At 48.7% G+C, this 21,669-nt stretch overlaps 1 protein-coding gene across 1 annotated transcript in view; it reads right to left on the reverse strand.

The window, feature by feature from the left end:
- Positions 1-21,669, reverse strand: part of HOOK2 (hook microtubule tethering protein 2) — a 247,428-nt gene that overhangs the window by 49,768 nt on the left and 175,991 nt on the right. Inside the window, exons 18-20 of the mRNA XM_086950246.1 lie at positions 18,851-18,954; positions 18,142-18,246; positions 16,318-16,389 (exon numbers count right to left, since the gene is read on the reverse strand). Coding sequence (XP_086806372.1) covers positions 16,318-16,389; positions 18,142-18,246; positions 18,851-18,954 — 281 coding nt within the window. The remainder of the gene's footprint in view (positions 1-16,317; positions 16,390-18,141; positions 18,247-18,850; positions 18,955-21,669) is intronic.

The raw sequence follows: 21,669 nt of genomic DNA on the forward strand, positions 1-21,669 counted from the left end.
GTGGTAACCAGCACGATGGTCCATTTTGGAAAACCACAGAGACCCGCTCACCTCCACCACGATATCATCAACAGTAGGGGTGAGGTGCCGTTAACGTTTCATCGCAAGATTAGGCAAACACATGTCCACGCAAATGCGGACCTTCCCAGGTTGTTTGGGTTTACGAGCTATCACAATAGGGGACACCCAGGGAGTCGGACCATCCACCCTTTCGATATCTGCCTCTTACAGCTTCGCCAGTTCCGCTTCCACCTTCGGCCGAAGATGAAAAGCCATCCTCCTGTGATGCAACGCCACCGGTTGGACAGAGTCATCAATGTGCAGCTTGATTATCCGGTCTTTTAAACAGCCAATGCCATCAAATAATGGAGAAAACTGGACCAGCAAATCATCTACAGTCCATTGATGTACGGCCAAAGCAAAGACAACCAACTGCAGTCTTTCGGCTGTCTGGCAACTCAGCTACATTCCTTGGCCACCCTTTGGGACATATATTCGCGTCTTCACAACATGAGAATCACGTGCCACCTCAGCAGTAAAAACCCCAGCCAACGGAAGGGGTTCATGGGCTCCATAAGCAAAAACTTTAGTAGAAGTCCCACTCAAAATAGGAATAGTCGGCAATGTCATCATCATGGATTCGGCCATCACATTTATGGAAGCTATAATGACAACGCGCAGGGTTCTTAGTATTAGGGACTAGTTGCGCTCCGCTATATATCCGATGCCTGTCTTGTTTCTAGATTTTTTATTTGTGGTGCTACAGGAAAGAGGTGACCCTCACAACCCCTCTAGGGATATTGTCCTCACAACATCTACAATTATGCACACACCCTGTGCACACAAAGTTACTTCAAACATATATTATGTCAATTAGTACATTCTCTCCGACAAATAAGGTAAAGTTGACGTCTTGTTGTTGGTAATGCACAAGTTACTACTTGTGTAACGATATATCTGTAAGAGACATTAGTTAGTGATAGATTCCTTACCTTAGAATATCCCCAGGCGTCAGACTGGATCCGGAAATTTTTGCGTAGCAGTACCCTTGCGCGTTGGTAGGAGTCGTCTGCGGCTCCGCGTCCGTCGTCGTGGGCGCCGTGATGACATCGTCTGAGTACTTAGACGCCGCCTCCGCGTGCTGACGTCAGTTCTTAGACACAGCTTTTCCGGGCCAGAAACACAGAGCTATGCTAAAAACCAACACTGGTGCCTTGAAACTAGGGCCCTGAAAGGAGATGACCTTAACCCTAGACATCGGTTCGCAGAACGGGGAGGATGGGTGGGTCGGTAGGGAATCTATCACTAACTAATTTCTCTTACAGATATATCATTACACAAGTAGTAACTTGTGCATCTGAAAGAGACACGTTAGTGATAGATTCCTTACCTTAGAATAGATACCCCAGCAATACCAACCCCGGTGGTGGTTCTGCGAACCAATAATCACACCAGAAAGTCCTGGAGGACGGAACGGCCAAAGAAGCCATCCCTCCGGACTTGGCTGTCCAGGCAATAGTGTCTTGCAAACGTGTGCAGCGAGGCCCACGTAGCCGCCTGGCAAATGTCCTGCAAGGGCACTCCTCGGCCCAAGGCAGTTGTAGTCGCTGTGGCCCGAGTGGAATGAGCCCTCAGCCCAACAGGGGGTTCCTTCTTAGCCAAGGAGTAACACACCTGGATACACAAGATGATCCACCGCGAGATGGTCCGCTTGTGCACCGCTTTCCCCTTCTTAGCGCCCACGTAACCAACAAAGACTTGGTCATCCACCCGGAACTGGCGTGTGCGATCCAAATAGATTGAAAGCACACGTTTTGGGTCGAGACGGTGGAGCCTCTCTTCCTTTCTCGAGGGATGCGGAGGCAGAAAGAAGGTGGGCAAGGTGATAGATTGCCCGATGTGGAAGGCTGTAACTACCTTGGGCAGAAAAGAAGGCCTTGTCCGCAACACAACCTTGTCCGGATGGACTGAAAGGAAAGGAGGTTTACAGGATAGAGCCTGGAGCTCACTCACTCTCCTGGCAGAGGTGATGGCTACCAGGAAGGCAATCTTCAAAGTAAGAAGGCGGAGAGGACAGTTGTGAAGTGGCTCAAAGGGAGCGCACATCAGAAAAGTAAGAACCACGTTCAAGTCCCACTGAGGCATCACAAAGGGCACAGGAGGGAACGTATGCGTGATGCCTTTCAAGAATCGATTAACAATAGGGGACTTCAACAAAGAAGGTTGATCAGGCAGCCTCAAAAAGGCTGAAAGAGCAGAAAGGTAGCCCTTGATAGTGCCCAGAGCAGAGCCCTGCTGGACAAGAGAAAGAAGAAAGAAGAACCTCAGAAAGAGGGGCAGAGCGAGGATCCACAGCCTTTGCTGTGCACCATGCCACAAATCTGTTCCAACTGCAGGCGTATACAGACTTTGTGGAGGGACGCCTTGCTGCCAGAATGATGTTACAGACTTCAGGAGGCAAGTCAAATGGCCTCAACTGTCGCCGCTAAATTTCCAAGCATGGAGGTGGAGACTGGACAGGTTCGGGTGGAGGACAGTCCCCTGCTGCTGCGACAGAAGGTCCTCCTGAAGAGGCAGACGAACCGGGGGATCGACTGACATATTGAGTAGCTCGGGATACCAGTACATTCGTGCCCAGTCCGGAGTCACAAGGATGATTTGTGCCCGGTCGCACCTGATCTTCAGCACTCTGGGCAGAAGTGGTATAGGTGGAAAGGCGTATAACAGACCGCAACTCCACTCGCGACGAGAAGCGTCTCAGAGCGAGTGCCGCCTTGGAAATTTCAACGCGCAGAACTGATGATATTGCGCGTTCTCTTTGGTGGCGAATAGATCTAACCAAGGCTCTCCCCACTGCAGAAAGAGACCTTGCGCCACGTCAGAGTTCAGACGCCATTTGTGATCCATCATGCACCGGCGGCTGAGTTAATCCGCCCTGGCGTTCTGAGAACCTGCCAGGTGTTGAACCACCAGGGTCACTCCCTGATGTTCCAGCCATTGCCAGAGGCGCAGAGCCTCCTGGCAGAGGGTCCACGACCCCACCCCGCCCTGTTTGTTGCAGTACTACATGGCGGTGGTGTTGTCTGTGAACACCTGCACTACACTCCCCCGGACAGAGGGGAGGAATGCCTTCAGTGCAAGATGAATCGCCCGCAGCTCCAAAAGGTTGATATGGAGCCGGGACTCCGCCGGAGACCAGAGGCCTCTGATCTCCGCCTCTCCCATGGTGCCTCCCCAGCCCTGGAGGGACGCATCCGTCACAACTACGTGCTCCGGTTGGGGAAGGGAGAGGGATCTGCCGCTGACCCAATCGCCGTCTGTGAGCCACCACTGCAGCTGTCTCGCAGTGCCCTCCGAGATCAGGACATGGTCGGACAGGTTGACCTGATGCTGGGCCCACTGAAACTTCAGGTCCCACTGCAGAGCCCGCATCCGCCAACGGGCGTGATGCACCAGAAGGATGCAGGAAGCCATCAGCCCCAGAAGCCGCAGCGTCAACCTGACCGAAACTCGGGATAAAGGCTGAAAGATTGGAATCAGAGGCTGTATATCCCGAACCCGATGTTCGGGTGGGTAAACCCGAAACTGCGCCGAGTCGAGAACCGCTCTGATGAAAAGGAGCTTCTGAGAGGAGCACAGGTGTGACTTCGGCACATTGATAGAGAACCCCAGCTGGTGCAAGAGGTCTGCCGTCATCTGGAGGTGGCTGACTACTGTCTGGGGCGAGCCCGCCTTCAACAACCAGTCGTCGAGGTAATGGAAAACTGAAACCCCTAACCTACGCAGATGAGCGGAGACCACCGCCATCACCTTCGTGAACACCCGTGGGGCACTGGTAAGGCCGAAGGGGAGCAGGGTAAACTGAAAGTGCTCGTGGCCTACCGTGAACCGCAGGTAACGCCGGTGGGCCGGCAGGACGGGGATATGGATATAAGCGTCCTGCAAGTCCCAACGCTACCATCCAGTCTCCTGGGTCCAGGGCAGCTAAGACGTGAGCCAGATCAGCATCTTGAACTTCTCCTTCTGGAGGAAGCCGTTGACGTTCCGTAGGTCCAAGATAGGGCGTAGGCCCCCTTTGCCCTTCTTGGGTACCAGAAAGTAGTGGGAGTAGCAACCACGTCCTACGTCTGGCCCAGGAACACGCTTGATGGCCCCCATGGCCAAGAGGGCCGAAACTTCCTCCTGCAGAAGCCGCAAATGATCCACCGATACGCGGTGGTGTTGTGGTGGCATGGCTTGAGGGGTCGTCTCGAAGGGGAGGGAGTAGCCCCTTCGGACGATCTGCAGCACCCACCTGTCCGAAGTGCAAGTGCGCCAGTGAGAGGTGATGGCGAACCCTGCCCCCCCACTGGTGTCACATGGGCTGAAAAGTACGGACTAGGAGAGTTTAGAGGCAGATGCTGCGGGGGAGGGTGTGGACTGGCCTCGCCGTTGTCCCCGACCGCCTCCACAACGATTTCCACGGCTGCCACCGTGCTGGATGTTAGCGTGTGGCTGGCAGCACGTGTGGGGGCGCCCCTTCCTTGGCCGCGAAAGGCAGCCATTTGCTGGCGCAGGGCCGAAAGGCCCAAGGACTTGGCCGTAGCCCTGGAGTTCTTAAAACGCTCAAGCGCATGGTCTGCCTCGTCGCCAAAAAGGCGACGGCCATCAAACGGCATGTCCATCAATGTGTTTTGGACATCGGCCGAAAAGTTGGCGGACCTCAACCAGGCATGGCGTCTAATCGCCACCGTTGTTGCCATTGCTCTACCTAGTGAGTCGGTGGTATCCAGCCCACACCGGATAGAATATCTGGCTGCATCCCGGCCCTCCACAAGGGTTTGGCCGAGTTTTGCCCGTACCTTCAACGGACACTGGCAGCAATTCCGCGACCGTATCCCACAGAGAGTGGGTGTAGTGGCCCAAGAGGCATGCGGTGTTGGAAGACTGCAGTCCCAGACTAAGGGAGGAGAAGACCTTTTTACCGTACATCTCGTACCTCTTGGATTCCCTGTCCGGCGGAGCCGACGGGAATGCGGTCTGGGAAGTGGACGCCTGGATGACCAGGCTCTCGGGGGTGGGGTGGGTGGACAGGAAAATTGGGTCGCCCGGGGCTGGGCGGTGGCGTCTGGTCACGTTCCTATCTACGGGCGAACCCGTAGCGGGCCTAGACCAAGTGCCCAAAAGAACGTCGGTTAAGGCCTCATTAAACGGCAGCAGAGGCTCTGTCGGGCATGACCACGGTTTAAGGACCTCAGTGAGGAGGTCAGTCCTCACGGCCGCGACGGGGAGCTCAAGGCCCAAGGCCTTGGCAGCCCTCGTCAACACCATACTGTAAGTTGCCCCCTCCTCCGAAGCCACGGTAGGAGGTGAGACAAAACCAGTGTCTGGAGAGGTGTCCAGACCACTGGCATCCCCAAGTTACCCTGTCCAGTCCTCTTGAGACTGACACTCATCACCCATCTCCTGATACTCAGGGTTATCAATTAATGGGGCCGGTTCATTAAAGTAGAAATCCCCAAGCGCCATCGGGTACGGCGCCCAGCGGCGCTGTTTCGACGTTGGAACCGGAGCAAGGGAGGCATCGGGGACGGCGCCGCCCGAGGACGGCGCCGGAGGTGACAACTGACGGACCGACGCCGGGGGGGGTCGTAAAGTCCACCAGCGACGACCCAGATCCCGAAGCCGGTCCAGTGAGGTCCCGAGGGCGCCGGCGGCGTCTGGACCGCGGTGCTCTGCGGCGCCGGGCCCGAAGGCGTCGGCGCGTCGGGGGCGAAGCACTCGGCGGCGTCGGGCCGAAGCCCCCGACCCGCTAGGGGCCCCAGATAGGCCCGTTGGGCCCAAAGGCCTTGTGGAGCGCGTCTGGGGAGAGAGGGACCTCATGGCCATGAGGAAGCGCTCGATCTCCTCCGGCGTCGCGTCTCGCCCAGGGACCGGAGGGTGTGGAGCTGGACGCGGCGCCCACGACTCCGACGGAGCCGCGTGGGCGGTGTCACCCGAACCCCCGGCAGCGTCGCGCGAGCGTCAGGGAGAGTCCGAAGAGCGATGACGCCTCTTCGACTTCTTGTGATTCTTACCTGACGACGACTTCGACCCGGAGGAGTGGTGTCGACTCTCGGAGCTGTGGTGGCTCCGAGCCCGCGACCTGTCCCTCGACCTCCCATAGGACTGGGACCTCTCGCAGCGCGGGACCGACAGCCGGAGTTCGAGTCGCCTGCGGGACCGCTACCGCCTGGCTTTCGAAGAGAGGGCCCGGCATTCGGAGCAGGCCTTGTCGTCGTGGCCGACGCCTAGACAAGTTAGACACAGGTGATGAGGATCCGTGACAGACATCGTGCGGTCGCAATCCTCGCAGTGTTTAAATCCAGGCATCCCTAAGGCACCGATCAGAGTATTACGACTTCGAAGAGATGATCAAAATGATCCAGAAAATTAGTTAAAAAGTGGCTAGAAGTACTGCTTTTTCCAGATCTGCGCAGAAAAAAAAAAAAAAAAAGAAGAACTGACGTCAGCACGCAGAGGCGGCGTCTAAGTACTCCGATGACATCATCACGGCGCCCACGACACAGACGACGGTCGTGGAGCCGCAGACAACGCTTACCGACGCTTAAGGGTACTGCTACGCAAAAATTTCCAGATCCAGTCTGACGCCTGGGGATATTCTAAGGTAAGGAATCCATCACTATCGTGCCTCTTTCAGATTCTCTTTTAAATACTTGATCTACACAGCGCCAACCGACAAGTGTTTCGTCAAAGTATGTTACACTCCGACACGGAGTGTAACATACTTTGACGAAACACATGTTGGCTGGCGCTGTGTAGGTCAAGTATTAAAAAGAGAATTACCAACAACAAGACGTCAACTTTGCCTTATTTGTCGGAGTGAATGTACATTTATGGAAGCTCGTATATCAAAGCAGGCACCAAATGACCATCCACTAGCACACATTTGGGAAGAGCTCTCCGTACAGCAGCCCCAGGTTGCAAAGCATGTACGACGTGTACAGTCTCTTCATAGTCATCCATATCTCCCTCCGCCAACAACGGAGGGAGCCGAGTACACCTGGGTGGATGACAAAGGAACGGAACTTCGGGCAGGGGCAGAACGGCACACCTTCGTAAAATGGTTCACTTTATTGCAATTATAGCACCGCTTCCCAACCGCAGGACATGTCCCCTTATGAAGAAACAAACACCCACAGCCATACCAAGTACGAGGTTGTTCCACTTTTCCCAAGTTCAGCACCCTTTGCTTCTCAGGGACACTGGCTGAAATAGCATTCACTGGCTCCACCTTTACTGTATGTTGAAGGGCAGCATCCATATGAGCCGCTCTGACATTTAAAAGTTCCTTGGTTCCGAGTCAACATATCAGCCATAGGCATGTTTGGCACCTGCAATATTGCTTCACAGAGTTTACTAGAACAACAACCTTGTATGAATTGGGCCCCGATTTCATCTGCGACATCAGGCAATCGACAGGTACTGGCCAAAGTACGTAAACGAGCATAGAAAATGTCCACAGATTCATCAGGCAACTGCCTGGCCTGATGTAACAAGAACCGTTCATAATCAGGATTTGAATTTGCTAGGGGCTCAAAATGGGCAATCGGAGCATGCTTCAAGGTGTCATAAGTATGTGGGGTATCTTCCACCACTGACCGTCCCAAACGATGAATGGCCGCCCCTCCCAGATGCAACATCAGGCGCCTTTGTTCCTCCACCAAATCAATAACTTCAAAATAGGGCTACAAACGGTCCACCCACTCTTTCCAGCGGGCCGCCAGGGCAGATGGCGGACCATCCAACAGGAAATGTTCCACTGGGGGAATGGTTGACATGATGACCCCCTGGAAGATGGGTCACTGTGCCAATTCTCTAGACCCAACCTCGATGCTGCCGTCAAAATCACCTTAAGAAGCCAACTGGTAGTAATCACAGTGACCTCAATGATATTGATTCCTCCATGCCATTATCAATTTCACAGGGTAGTACCAAGCAACCAAAACCGCCCTCAGGATTCCCTGCCACAAGATGGCCAAACTGGCAGTAAACCGAAGTATTCTCAGGGCCAATGCAAGTGCCAGCTGATTTAAACAGCACAAGCCGATCAGAATGGCTTACAGAGCACTCCTGCCACGAGAGGCTCAACAACCACTCTCAGGACTCAAGGCTGTCCTGCGGCTCCGTAATGACAGTGCTCTCCAGCCTCGCTGGAACAGCAAATCCAGCCGGTCCGCAGCAGCATGCTGCACCACACTGGACACGCCCCCAAACATAGACAGAGCGGGCAGGCAGCAAGTAAGTCCCGGAATATGCCTCTTCTAGTAGGTATAGAGATTCCTCTTATATAGTCTGTATTGCGCACGCATTGTAATCGGCTCCTTTGTTAGATTGTTTTTCGCGCATTGACTAGAGCTTAGGATAGGAGCCGAAAATTAAACAATAACGATCATGCAAGTTATATTTTAGGAAGATAAATGTATAATAGAAAGTGTGTTCAGTCCGCTTCACGGAAGGAGAGCAGGTGCATATGAATCTGTAGCACTACACACTACTAATAAAGGCTTACATGGTGAGTAACATATTCCACTCGTAGCATGAGTTGGCCGTAAATACATATATTTAGCATCAAATGTAAAGCAGTGTTATACAAAAAAAGCTTTGGTTAACTAATGGTCGAAGTAGATGCTTGGAAAAGTGTATGTAAATCAGCTAAAACCAATCTAGCTTGTTGGTTAGCTAGAACATCTACACAGTAATGCTTGGTGAATATATGTGGATTATTCCATGTGGCTGCTTTACAGATGTTCACTAATGGAATGTTGCCTAATAAAGCCTTTTTTACATGTGGAATGAGCTCTTGGAATATTAGCAGGTAGCACTCGGCCTTGCAGTAGCAAATTTGTAGACCTCCGACTATACACCTTGCAATTCCTGTTTTGGAGATTGGAGAGCCTTCTTGAGGGTTTAAAAAAGATATCAAAAGCTGCTGAGTTTTAGGTAAGTTAGTCGTCCTCTCGCTGTAATACATTACAGCTCCACTAACATCAGTGCGAGTAATGCTCTCTCCGCGACAGGGTCTGGTTTTGGAAAGAAAACTTAAAGCTCAATGGTTTGATTTAAATGAAAAGAAGAAACCACTACAAGGAGAAATTTTGGGTTTGTTTTTACTACTAGTCTATCAGGACAGACTTGGAAAAACTATTCTTCCAAAGTGAGTGCCTGAAACCCACTGATCCATCTTAGGGATGTTATAGCTACTAAAAAAAATACTTATTCCATATGATAAACGGCAGGTCACAAGAATGTAATAGTTTGAAAGGAGGACCCATAAGTCTGGTGAGGACTATATTGAGATTCCAGAGTGGCACTGGTGGATGGGGGCAGAATAACTAAGTCTAAGTCCTGCCATAAAAGCTTTGATTGCTGGAATTTTAAACTAAAGACATTTGTTGGCTGTTTTGGATATATAAGCAGCAAGTGCTGCGATGTGTAACCAATGGAAAACAGAGCTAGGCCTGCCTGTTGTATGTGGAGAAGGTAACAAATAAGATCTTGTACTGTAGGTGAGAGTGGTTGAAATGGGTTTGTTAAGCAATAGTTATACAAATATTTTCCATTTTGCTGCTGCATAGCATGTCCGTGTATGGGCGTGTTTAAGAATGGTCATACATTCGTGTGGAAGACCTAGGTATCCAAACTATAGGATTTCAGGAGCTAAATCACTTAATTGAGCTGCTTGGGGTTGGGGTGTCTGACCCTGCCAAGCTACTGAGTTAGGTGTGGCCAGATTGCCAACTTCTCATGTGGCACCACAGATATACATCTATAGCAGAGTTGTGAACCATGCTAGCGGAGCCCCTTTTAGGGCTATTAGGATTAGTGTGAGGGACTTTTGCCTGAGTTTCTGAACCATGTAATGAATGAGTGAGAGAGAAGGAAAAGTGTAGGCAAGTATCTCGGACCAATCGACCATAGGGCATCACCTTGATCCATGGGTGAGGAAAACTGGAGGAGAAGCTTTGGCATTTCACATTCTGCTTTGTGGCAAAGGGATCTACTTCTGGGGTTCCCAATCATTCGAAGCATGAGCGGAGTAATGTTTCGATTTCCCACTTGTGTACCTGTTGCATTCTGCGGAGCATATCTGTGAAGTAGTCATCTACCCTGGTAGGTATTCTGCTAGGAGGTACATGATGAGATGTAAAGCCTAATGCCATATGCACTGTGACACAAGACAGCTGTAAGGAGTGCGCTCCTCCCTGTTTTTGTTTGAACTACATGTTGGGAAAAGTCTGTGTGGACTAGAACCACCTTCTGTTGAAGATGTTGAAAAGCTTTGAGAGCTATAAAAAAAAATCTCAAGAAGCTCTAGATGATTGATGTGTAGAGATGTTTGCATTGGTGACCATGCACTGTGAGATCTTGTATGTGCACTCCCTAACCATATAAGCATGCATCTACTTGTGGAACAGGTACTTTTAAAGGGTCAACCCCACAAAAAAAATGTTGCTGTTCCACCACTGCAAAGCGTGATGAATCGCCGGCTCTATCAACACTAGCTCTCGTAGGTGCCCCTCTGCTTGTGACCATTGGAACTGTAGACCCTGTTGTAGGGAGCGCATGCACAGTCTTGTGTGTGGCACTATGGAAATGCATGATGCCATCATACCTATAAGGCTCATTACTGTTTTGACTGATGTGATGATGTGGTTTTCGTTTTACGGTGGTACGTTTGGTTTTCAACAGGCTCCGTCACTCAGGTCACACACTTTATTTCCGAATTCACCTCTTTCACGTCATTCACCTCATAATCCCTACAATCTCTTGACGTGCTTGCGCTCTTCGCGTTTCTTTTCAAAGAATGGTCACAACTTCACTATTTCATCAACCTCAATGCACAGCACTTCCTTTATACAAGCCGTTGGTTACACCGGAATAAAATCAAGGGCATCCAGATACATTGCAATATATTGCTGTTATGTTCGCCTGTTATGTTTACTCTATTCAGCTGTGTATTCTACTTGTTTACAGATATACAAAGTCCCCTGTAGAAGGGCAAGTCCCGAAATGCATTGGTCATACAAGGAAATGATTATGATGAAAATAATCACGTTAATGAAGAATTGAATATAATAATAAAACAAGAACAAAAGCAAAGAAGCATATCTTGAACTTTTTTAAATTGGATCTACTTTATTGAAAAGCATTTCAGAGTGCAGCTAGGTGACGTTGCCCACTGTTGGGATAACGCCTCAGCAGAGGTTTAAAAGAAGTAACGCAAGTTGGATCTTTTGTACTATTGCTGGACTGGAATAAGCCATTGTTTGGATTGAGTTTAGGGTATTCCCGAATAATGGCTGAATCTGCACGGGTTGGCAATATGATTTGGTAACATTGAGCCTGAAGCCCAGATTGTGCAGAAGGTTTATTATCCTATGAGTTTTGCAGATGTTTTTTGCTTGCATTCTTGATCAGCCAATTGTCTAGATAGGGGAACATGTGTGTGTGCCCCCACCCCCCGTCTGAGATGAGTAGCTACTACAGCAAAACATTTCGTAAATGCCATTTGGAGTAACTACTGCACCAAGGTTAACACCTTGAATTGATAATGTTGGCCCGTTACTGGAAATCGGAGGAAGCGCCAATGGGCTGGTTGTATAGGTATATGGAAACAGGTGCCTTTGAGGTATATGGCTGTCATGAAGTGTCACCATGTAGAAGTGCTCTGACAAGATGCACTAGTTGAGAAGCCTAAGGTCTAGTAAAGGATTTAAGGTGCAGTCTTTCTTTGGAATGAGGAAATACAGCGAGTACATCCAGTGTCCCTGGTATTGCTTTGGGACCGGCTTTACGGGCCCTTTTTAAAGCAGAGCTTGAACTTCCGCTTGTAGGAGTAGTAGGTGTTCTCTTGACCTTGTGAATGAGGTGGGATTTTCTCTATGTGAGGCAACCGGACGATAACCTAGGACCTATTCTTCACGAGGTCACTCGTTACAGCGCCCTATCGGGTCTGTACATTAATTGGTCCAAATCAGAGGTCTTCCCTCTGACCGCGGCCCACTGTGAACGGAACACAGAGTTCCCATTAAAGTGGTGCGAAGACTCCGTTAAATATTTAGGCTTTCTCATTCATAAAGACCCATCGGAAATTCTCCAACTCAATTAAGGCCAATCAATGGAGAAACTGAGCGACAAGGTTGATTGCTGGTTGAAATAAGCTCTAACTATGGCGTGAAGAATCGCCCTGATTAAAATGGTCGTTCTTCCACAGTTTCTATATTTCTTTCACAACATACGAATACCTTTGTACAGGAGTTTCTTTGCCACGCTCCGCTCTCATCTAATACGAATCAAATTGGTTGGAGGGGGTGGGGGGGGGGGGGGGGGGGTACAGTCTGGGGTCTGCTGGGATGCACCGACACTGCCATATGAACGGGCGGGTTCGGGATCCCGAATTTCCGCATCTATTACTTGGTCCCACAGTGCAGCATTTCAAGGCACTGGTTTTCCTTTGACTCTCGGATCCCTTACTTACGACCAGGGGGGGGACCTATCCCATCCCACTCCCCTGTCGGCCTTGCTGCCGATTGGCTTGGCACAGGATCTGCAGGCATTATCAACTACCAGCTGGTCCAAGAAATAGCTTATCTGGGTGACAGGGGCGCAACTTCTTTATTCCTCTGCACTTTCTCTAGCGGGGAACCTCTGGGTACATATTACACAGGAGACAACAGTGAAGCGAAACTTAATTGAATTTATTTACATGTGGGGACTTATTCCACAGCGGACACGTATTTTCTTGTGTACAAGATGCCAGACTCAGAGAAGCCACACTCATTGATCAGTTTATATTATGTAGGTTGTAGAGGGCGCTCCGATCACGGATTACCAGCTACCCACTTGAACACAGACTTTCTCCGATTGACGCTACTTATTAAGGACAGTGGTGGTGAACATCTTACGTCCAGACTGTACACAGCCACCATTGCCATGCTCCCAACAAAGGATGAGATGAGGGATACGGCTGGCGTGGGAAAAAGACCCGGGGCAACCCCTCACAGAAACTCAGGCTTCTGTTGTGAACAAACACGCAAAGTCTCCTTTAACCATAAGCATAAAATATTACATTATACGTTTTTACGTCAGGCTTACATCACCTCTACTAAGGTGCACCGAATAGACCCAGCACGCTACCACATGCCCCAGATGCAACATCCCGATGGCAGATTTTGCACACAGGCCATGGACATGTGATAAGGTGGCCCAATTTTGGGCAGGGGTGTTTAACGAACTATCTCGCATGACAGGCATGAACATTTCTCCTTTACCCCTACAAGCATTGCTAGAATATGTACAAGACCTCCCCAAATCCTCTCAGCGCTTCTGTGCGTTAGCGTTATTGTTGGCAAAACGTGAAGTCGCATTACACTGGGGGAGTAAACACCCACCGAAGTTAAAAGGCTGGATGTTCAGCATGTCGTACTGCAACACTAATTGCGATCTCTATGCTCAATTGCAACCAACAGCGTCCAGACCACTTGACATATGGCAACCCTTCCGCTCATACTTGCTGGCACAAACATCAGTGAGCTCACGGACAGAACTAACCACCCAGGCAGGAACAACACGGGATGAAGAGTAGAGTTCCTATCACCTTGTGCATAATAATTGTGTATTATAAAATATGTGTACTCCAAGTTGAAACAGGACAGACTATGTTGTATATGTGTTAGCTACCTTGTGGACCTTCAGTGTACTATTGTTTTTGGAAAAAATTATAAATAACATTAAATTTTCTTTTTTTTAAACCTGACAGAATTCCCAGATGGAGCTCCAGATCCACGTCGGAAGGTGCTAAAACAAAGGACTGACTTCAGCGCAAGGAGGTGGTGACAATGTAGGGGCTCTAATGTCACATGTGGGGTGGGACATACCAGATGCGGAGCCAGAAGATACCATCTACCGAAGTGAGGGGGACTGCTGAAACAAATTCTCCGGATCCAGTCTGTTGCCTGGGGGTATTCATAGGTGAGGAATCTGTGGTTGGAAATATCTATTGGATCCTGTAACAGGGATTGATCCTCAAAAGGCTCTTCCATAGAAGAAAAAAAAAGCTGCAGGAAGCCTGAAGTACTTTGAGTCAATGGTCCCTCTTCCATCTTAAGATGCAGTTGTGCTCTCTCTTCCTAGACATCTTCAGAGCTGATCCAAGTTCTAAAGAAATCAAATTCAGAGTTTTCAGCTTCATTTACTAAATGTCCACAATCCAAGGCCTTTTGTGAGATCTCGCTATATATTTCAGGACTACGGCTTCACGACACAGCCACTTGGTCGAGTACTGTCTGAGACTATAATTGCCCTGAAGAAGTCCATTGTTATGGACAAAACACGTTGGCTGTCTTCACTGCATGTGTGTGATGCTTTTTAAGAAAATAAAAGACAAGAACCGCATACAATTTGTTTCATTGAGGAATATTCTTCTCTTATCCATTTTTGGTTATTGATGTGGTGCACCGCTACATTCTATATTGTTACTGGGACCCTCCGGGTAAGTAGTGCGCTATATAAATGCCTATACATATACATACATACTTGAAACCTGTTTTAGTACGTGCACCTTGGCAGCAGGCGCTTGTAGCGTGCACACACTTTTAAATACTCGTGTGAATTAATTTTCAGGACAGAGGTTAGATGCGGTCTTTATGGTCCGCTACCTTTGTCTTATGGTTATTTATTTCAGGACTGACAGCATCCCTCTGGGCCAATTACCCAAGGGTAGGCTTTCTCCTGCAGGTCTGGCAACTACATTTGAACCTCCGACTCGCCCTCTGAAGAGGCAGCCGCCTGCGGGGAGAGGCGCCCGGAAGGGGACGGGGGGGTTACCGCCCAACCATGAACCAGAGCGGGACGAGGAGGGCCCATGACCCCTGTTGCGCTGCCAGGACCAGCAGGTGGCGGCGTCAGCTCAACCGTGGACAATGCCACTGCCTGCCCAGAGGGCCGAGCGGGGCTCAGGGATGCGACCCGAGCCCCTACGCCCTCCTGCGACACCACAGTGACTCCTGCTTGAGTTTGCGGCAAGGCAGAGGCGCCGTGGTCCGAAGGAGGGACCCCAGAGGAGCCACACCCCAACAGCACCACATCCTCCAAGCCTGTATCCGAACCAGGACCGGAGCCGCCGCAGAGGGCCCGGTGCAAGGCCAGGGATCTGCTGACGCCCCAGGAGGGGAAGGAGGAGGCGGCCCTTGCGAGGCCTGCAAAGCTGCTGCGTATGTCTCCATCTGGACTCTCGACGCCCCTCACCGGGAAATGGTGGATAGGAGGACGACACGTGGAGAGCCCACGGCCCCGGCAGGCTGAAAACCAGCCCCCGGGGACCACCTGCAACACTTAGCCACCAGGGAGCGACGCTCTCACGACATCGGAGAGGGGAGAGCACGACAACGGCCGCATCTGAAGCAGTCTGCCGAGGAAGATCGAGGGGAGGAAGCAGACCTTGAGAGATGCACTGAGAGTAGTTTCATCCGGCGCTCCGGCAGAGACTTCGGCTTCAACTGTTGGCACGCCTTACAATCAGTGGTGCCATGATCTTCTCCTAAAGATCACATACAAATGAGGTGAGGGTCTGTCGCCGACATAAGACGCCTACACGACGTGCAAGTTTTGAAGCCCGAAGGTATTCGCACACTGTTCCACCAAAAATAGTCACAATGAGGAAGAAAAAAAGGGGTCCTGAACAAAGACCGGATCCGCTACACGCGGAAAAGGAAAAAACTGATGTACGTGCGCCGGGGTGGGACTTGTTACCTCGCTGACGCCGCGGACGACACCTGGGCGGACTCGAGGGATGTCGTACCCCCAGCGTGCAGGGATGCTGTGGCAAAATGTTTTACGGATCCAGTCTCATGCCTGGAGATATTCTACATTAAGGAATCTGCGGCTAGTAGTCTATCAGATTTGCAATCTTTCCAGCCTATATGTCAGGTGGTCCCCAGGTGCATGAGTCCATTTATTAATTACAATAAGATGGGAAGCTCTATAGTATGTCTGGTAGGGCCAAACCCCCATTATAGGGGTTCCTCTGGAGTGTTGGTAGTGCAATGCGGGGTACCTGGTACATATTCAACATACCAATGCAAACCTCAGTATAACAATGATCTGGTAATTCTCTAGGAAGCACATCAAGAGCCAACAACTCAGCCACTCCCTACAACCCCACTCTCCCCTAACCAAACTTATACCTTTTCCCAGCTCCTCACAAGGACTTTGGCACCTCCTTTTCACAACAGCCCAAATCACACCCAATCCAGTTGCTGGCAACGTAGCACTTACCATGTTGTACCAAGCACTTATTATCAGCTTCTCCTCCTGCTCCCGCTGAAACTTTGTCTTCTCAAAGTCATTCTACGATCCAAAAGAAACACAAGGATAAAGAAGACTGCTAAGAGAACAAATGAACCAAATACTTTAGGGCCTATTCACAAGGCACTTTAGGATATATCTAGTAGTACTATTTTACATAGTCTTACTGGGCTTTGTGCAATCTTCACAAAACACCTAAAATGTGAAGAGTATGGGAATATCCATAGAATATTAATAAATAATTAGTATGAATAGAAAATAGTCTGCCCTCTTTGAACTTTTACTAATAGAGAGCAACATTTCAGCAGATTCACAAAGGCATGCAAGAGTACTTTACTTCACTGTGCTCGTAAATGCTTTTGTGACTTGGACCCGTATTCTCCCATTTCTGTTTGGCAGTGTCTAATATGCACTACACAGAGAAAATTACATAAAACAATTTGATGGACAGAATGTAGATCAATGTCTTACATTCACCCTAGTACAAGGATCTGGGCCTAAATCCATCGTTTTATGCACTCCACACCACCCTGGGTCAGATAATGGCTTTATGCAAATCAGCTCCGACCCTGTGCCCCATGGGAACAGTCCAGTCCGAACTACAAAAGCCATATCTTTCCCAGACCGGAATCAAGCATCCGAGGACCGGACCGGTTTCGAGGTAACACCTCTCATCAGCCCGGCTAGCTTGACTCCAGTGGTGTGGAGGCTCTGGGACCCACGTCTGAGCTACCCCAGTACACTCTGGGAGAAAATTACAAAAAACAATTTGATGGACAGAATGTAGATCAATGTCTTACATTCACCCCAGTACAAGGATCTGGGCCTAAATCCATCGTTTTTTGCACTCCACACCACCCTGGGTCAGATAATGGCTTTATGCAAATCAGCTCTGACCCTGTGCCCCATGGGAACAGTCCAGTCCGAACTACAACAGCCATATCTTTCTCAGACCGGAATCAAGCATCCGAGGACCAGATGCGAGGTAACACCTCTCATCAGCCCGGCTAGCTTGACTCCAGTGGTTTGGAGGCTCTGGGACCCACGTCTGAGCTACCCCAGTACACTCTGGGAGAAAATTACAAAAAAACAATTTGATGGACAGAATGTAGATCAATGTCTTACATTCACCCCAGTACAAGGATCTGGGCCTAAATCCATCGTTTTTTGCACTCCACACCACCCTGGGTCAGATAATGGCTTTATGCAAATCAGCTCTGACCCTGTGCCCCATGGGAACAGTCCAGTCCGAACTACAACAGCCATATCTTTCCCAGACTGGACTGTTCCCATGGGGCACAGGGTCAGAGCTGATTTGCATATCGCCATTGTCTAACCCAGGGTGGTGTGGAGAGCAAAAAAACGATGGATTTGGGCCCAGATCTTTGGACTGGGGTGAATGTGCGACATTGATCCACATTCGGTCCAGCACCTGTTTTGTTTGCAATACCGCCATAAGTGCGCTGGGGATGCTCAGACGTGGGTCCCAGGCACTCCACACCACTGGAGTCAAGCTAGCCGGGCTGATGAGGTGTTACCTCGAAACCGGTCCGGTCCTCGGATGCTTGATTCCGTTCTGGGAAGGACATGGCTTTTGTAGTTCGGACTGGACTGTTCCCATGGGGCACAGGGTCAGAGCTGATTTGCATATCGCCATTGTCTAACCCAGGGTGGTGTGGAGAGCAAAAAAACGATGGATTTGGGCCCAGATCTTTGGACTGGGGTGAATGTGTGACATTGATCCACATTCGGTCCATCACCTGTTTTGTTTTTAATATGCACTACACAGCTTACCTCAATGTACTGGATCCTGGTCTCCTTCTCATGCAGCTGGTTTTTGAGGGCCTGGATTTCTGGAGCAATTGTTGTGTGCTGTTTGGGATCCAGTGTTTTAATGACCTGCGAAAATACAAATGCCTTGTGAAGGAGACTGCTCGGCCAGATCAATGGACACCATGCGTGTTTGAATCCCAGGATTAGGATGGCAATATAGTGAAACAAAATGGGCAACAGCACATCAGTTGAGGCAAGAAACTGCCAAATAGAGGTTTGAAGCACTATTGCTTCTCCTCCTACTTAGGCCAATGGGACTCTAGTGCACTCAGGAGAACCGAAGAAACCACAGAAAATCTAGACGTACAGGTCAATTAATACCTTTTTCATTTTTACACAAGGGGACAAAGACCAGAATTCTCAAACTTAGATCTAAAGTGAAAGCAATAGCAACCAAAATCCATGAAGACTAAACGCCTACAGACACCCTAAATTTGAAGCTTCAGGGTGGTTATACGAGACGTACATTGTGGTTAATGAAATCCAACAGAGACATATAATGGTTAGGATTGTGAGGTAATAATGTAAACATAAAGGTAGATTCTGAAGACATGCGTCGAAACCAAAGTGGAGCAGCCTAGCTCCACCAGCACACAGCACAGGGAAGCGGGCAAAAGCCGCGAGTACTCACACAGCTGGGAACCCCAACGCCTGCCTGTGTACCACTGACCGTGCGGGCCTTCTCGACGTATCTCTTATATCGTTCCTCCATCGCCCGCATGTCCTCATCCTTCTTCTTGAGGATCTGCTGCAGCTCGTCAATTTTTTTAGATGCTGGGAGGCAGGAAAGCAGGGATGGTTGAAAAGTATTAAGGAGGAGGGTTGGGGGGGAACAGTGGTAAAGCATTAAAAAAAGCATATGCCTGCATAACTGAGCACTGTACATCAGGCGATGACAGAACTTTAATTTCTGGAAAACCTGGAATGTTCTAGATCAGTGGTTCTTAACCTGTGGTCTGGGGACCCCTGGGGGTATAGGACTTCTACTCAGGGAGTCAACAATTGCTCAGAAAATTAAATACAATTAACAGATTAATAAACTGTACATTTTTTCTTTTACATTTGTGCGTGAATTAAATAAAATATTTCACAATTTACAAGTTTCTTTGACGAATGCTTTTCTCTGAATTGTGTATTGTTTTGCGGGAAACATCCTTAACCACGATGTATGAACAACGACTTACCGGAACAACGAAGAGTGAACAACGAAGAGGGCTGAACCACGAAGGAAACATCCACAAACGAAGGAACAACGAAGGATGGAACCACAACTTTTAGAACACCAGAGTTGCACGTAGGAAAATTTAGAAAAACATAAATGGGTAGATGGGGGTGTGGGGGATTCCCCCCACAAATACAATTAAAAATATATATATAGTTCGAATTATAACGTGATGAATAAATTCGTAATAGTTACGTATCAAATACAGCAAAGGTTGTTGAAGAAAATGGTTTACATCAGGAGATGGCAGTGTTGCATTGATTTAAAAAATTGTAAATGCTTTAGAATTACGAAAAGAATATGATCAGTGCTCGTTTTTGTAAACCGAAATTAACTAATATTTTAGAAAAAAAGGCATACATTGAAAAAGTGTCATCAAATCTTATTTTTTCGTGGTTTAGGGAGTAGTGGTTTAAAATGTAGTGGTTAAGTCATTGTCGTGGTTTAGCCTTCGTTGTTCCAGAAGTCGTGGTTTAGGCAGTAGTTGTTAAGTCATACAATCTTGTTTTGCAGTTCAAACATTCAAAATTGCTTAAGCTCCTAAATTCCATTAATGATTCAGTGGGGGTCCTCAGATTTCAGTAAGGATTAAGTGGTGGTCCACAGAAGCCAAAAGGTTAAGAAACTATGCTAGTAGTTGTGATGGTTTGGACTAGTAAAGCTAGGCCATACAAGTATTCTCCACTAATTTCAGTACTCAACTCATTCCAGGTTTACATTTTCCGAGTGATATGAATAAGTGCAGTGGAGCATTTAGAATGAGAGGTCTTTGGCATGTGTTCAGGTGTTGAAGCTACTGCACTCATTTCCTCCCTGATGCTGCCTAAGCTCATGTTCAATTCTTACGGTCTATTGTTGCCTACGTGGTAACCGCTTTACCTTACTGCGACTAGCCACGCTCCTTTCTTGTCCAGGTGGTGCAATTTTACTATCAGATGTTGAACTCAGTACCCTCCTCTCGGTTTGTTAGATTTCTTGCTGCTGCAGGCTATGCTTCATCTTCTCTAGGTTCTACAATATTTATTGCTGCTGGCCACTTTCCTCTTACTTTCCCCGCTTGTGGTATAGACGGTGGTGGTATAGATGGTGGTGGTATATTCTCTGCGGCTTCTGGGCAGCTTCCCTCTTCTGTAAGTAAAATCCCTGCTCTCATCTGCCAGGCTTACCTTATTCCTATCAGTCAGGTTTACTCTACTCCTTCCCAGATAGTTTAGCCCTGAATGCAGTAGGCCCACCATTCCTCTCTAGAAAGAACAACCTTTGCTTACCACCTCGTCTGCTGGTACACTCCTTACTGCTGTGGCCCACTCACCCTCTCAAGCTGGAACGAGGCTTCTCCTGGGATTTTCATTACTGATAATCACTAAATCGTATAATATGCTTGTCCTTTGAAAAGGACCTTTTTTTTAATAAAGTTTTTTTTAAAAGGCTATAAAAAGCTACATTGGCCAATTTTCACCTATTTTCAATAAAGAAAAAGCATTTTTAACCTTTCCAAAAAGAAGGACGAGAAGAAATTGGAAAAGTGTAGCATAATAGGCTGCAGCTTGTGTAGCTAATAAAACTGCAGCTGCTCCTTTCAGGAAAAGCACACCACAGGAATACCATTGTGCCACTTAAGTGGCAGTTGATCCAGTTCTATTTTTACATATCCTGGTGATAGGATCCTGCAGGAATGAGATAGATCATTAAGGTTTTATATTTTTGTAAACCTATCCAAACCTCGGAAAAGCATTGTCACTAAGCGTTTTAAGAGCACATTTTAAAAGTTTTAAGAAAAAAAAATGTCTCCCAAAATACCTTTCCTCTTTAGTGAAGTGCCCTACTCGTGGGAAAATAAAAGTCCAAACAGTCTGCATTGTGTGCTGTCAAACTTCCGAAGGTGTGGACTCCTGCCAATTTGGGCACAAAATGTCCAGGAGTTCTTTGAAGGACAGGAAAAAGATCAGCAGACTGCACAAGGACTAGCTCAGGTGTGAAGTAGCACCGTCAGGGGGATCTCAGGGACATGGAAAGGGTGCTCCCTTTATCACAGTTCATTCCAGGGACCCCTCATGAATATGATCCAGGGAAAGATTCTATCCAGACAAACCAGTTCAACACAGATCCAGGACGGTGAAGGTAGGATCAGTGACTACATGCTCACTGTCGAAGACTGGCTGGACATCGAGGAGGAACTCTATGCTGAGGGAGACATCACCTAACAAGTCCTATTTGACTGCAAATGGGTCGACAAAATAAAAAAAGAGGGTACTGTGTACACCAGA

Source organism: Lissotriton vulgaris, unplaced genomic scaffold (assembly GCF_964263255.1).
Source record: "Lissotriton vulgaris unplaced genomic scaffold, aLisVul1.2 SCAFFOLD_638, whole genome shotgun sequence".
Taxonomy (NCBI): domain Eukaryota; kingdom Metazoa; phylum Chordata; class Amphibia; order Caudata; family Salamandridae; genus Lissotriton; species Lissotriton vulgaris.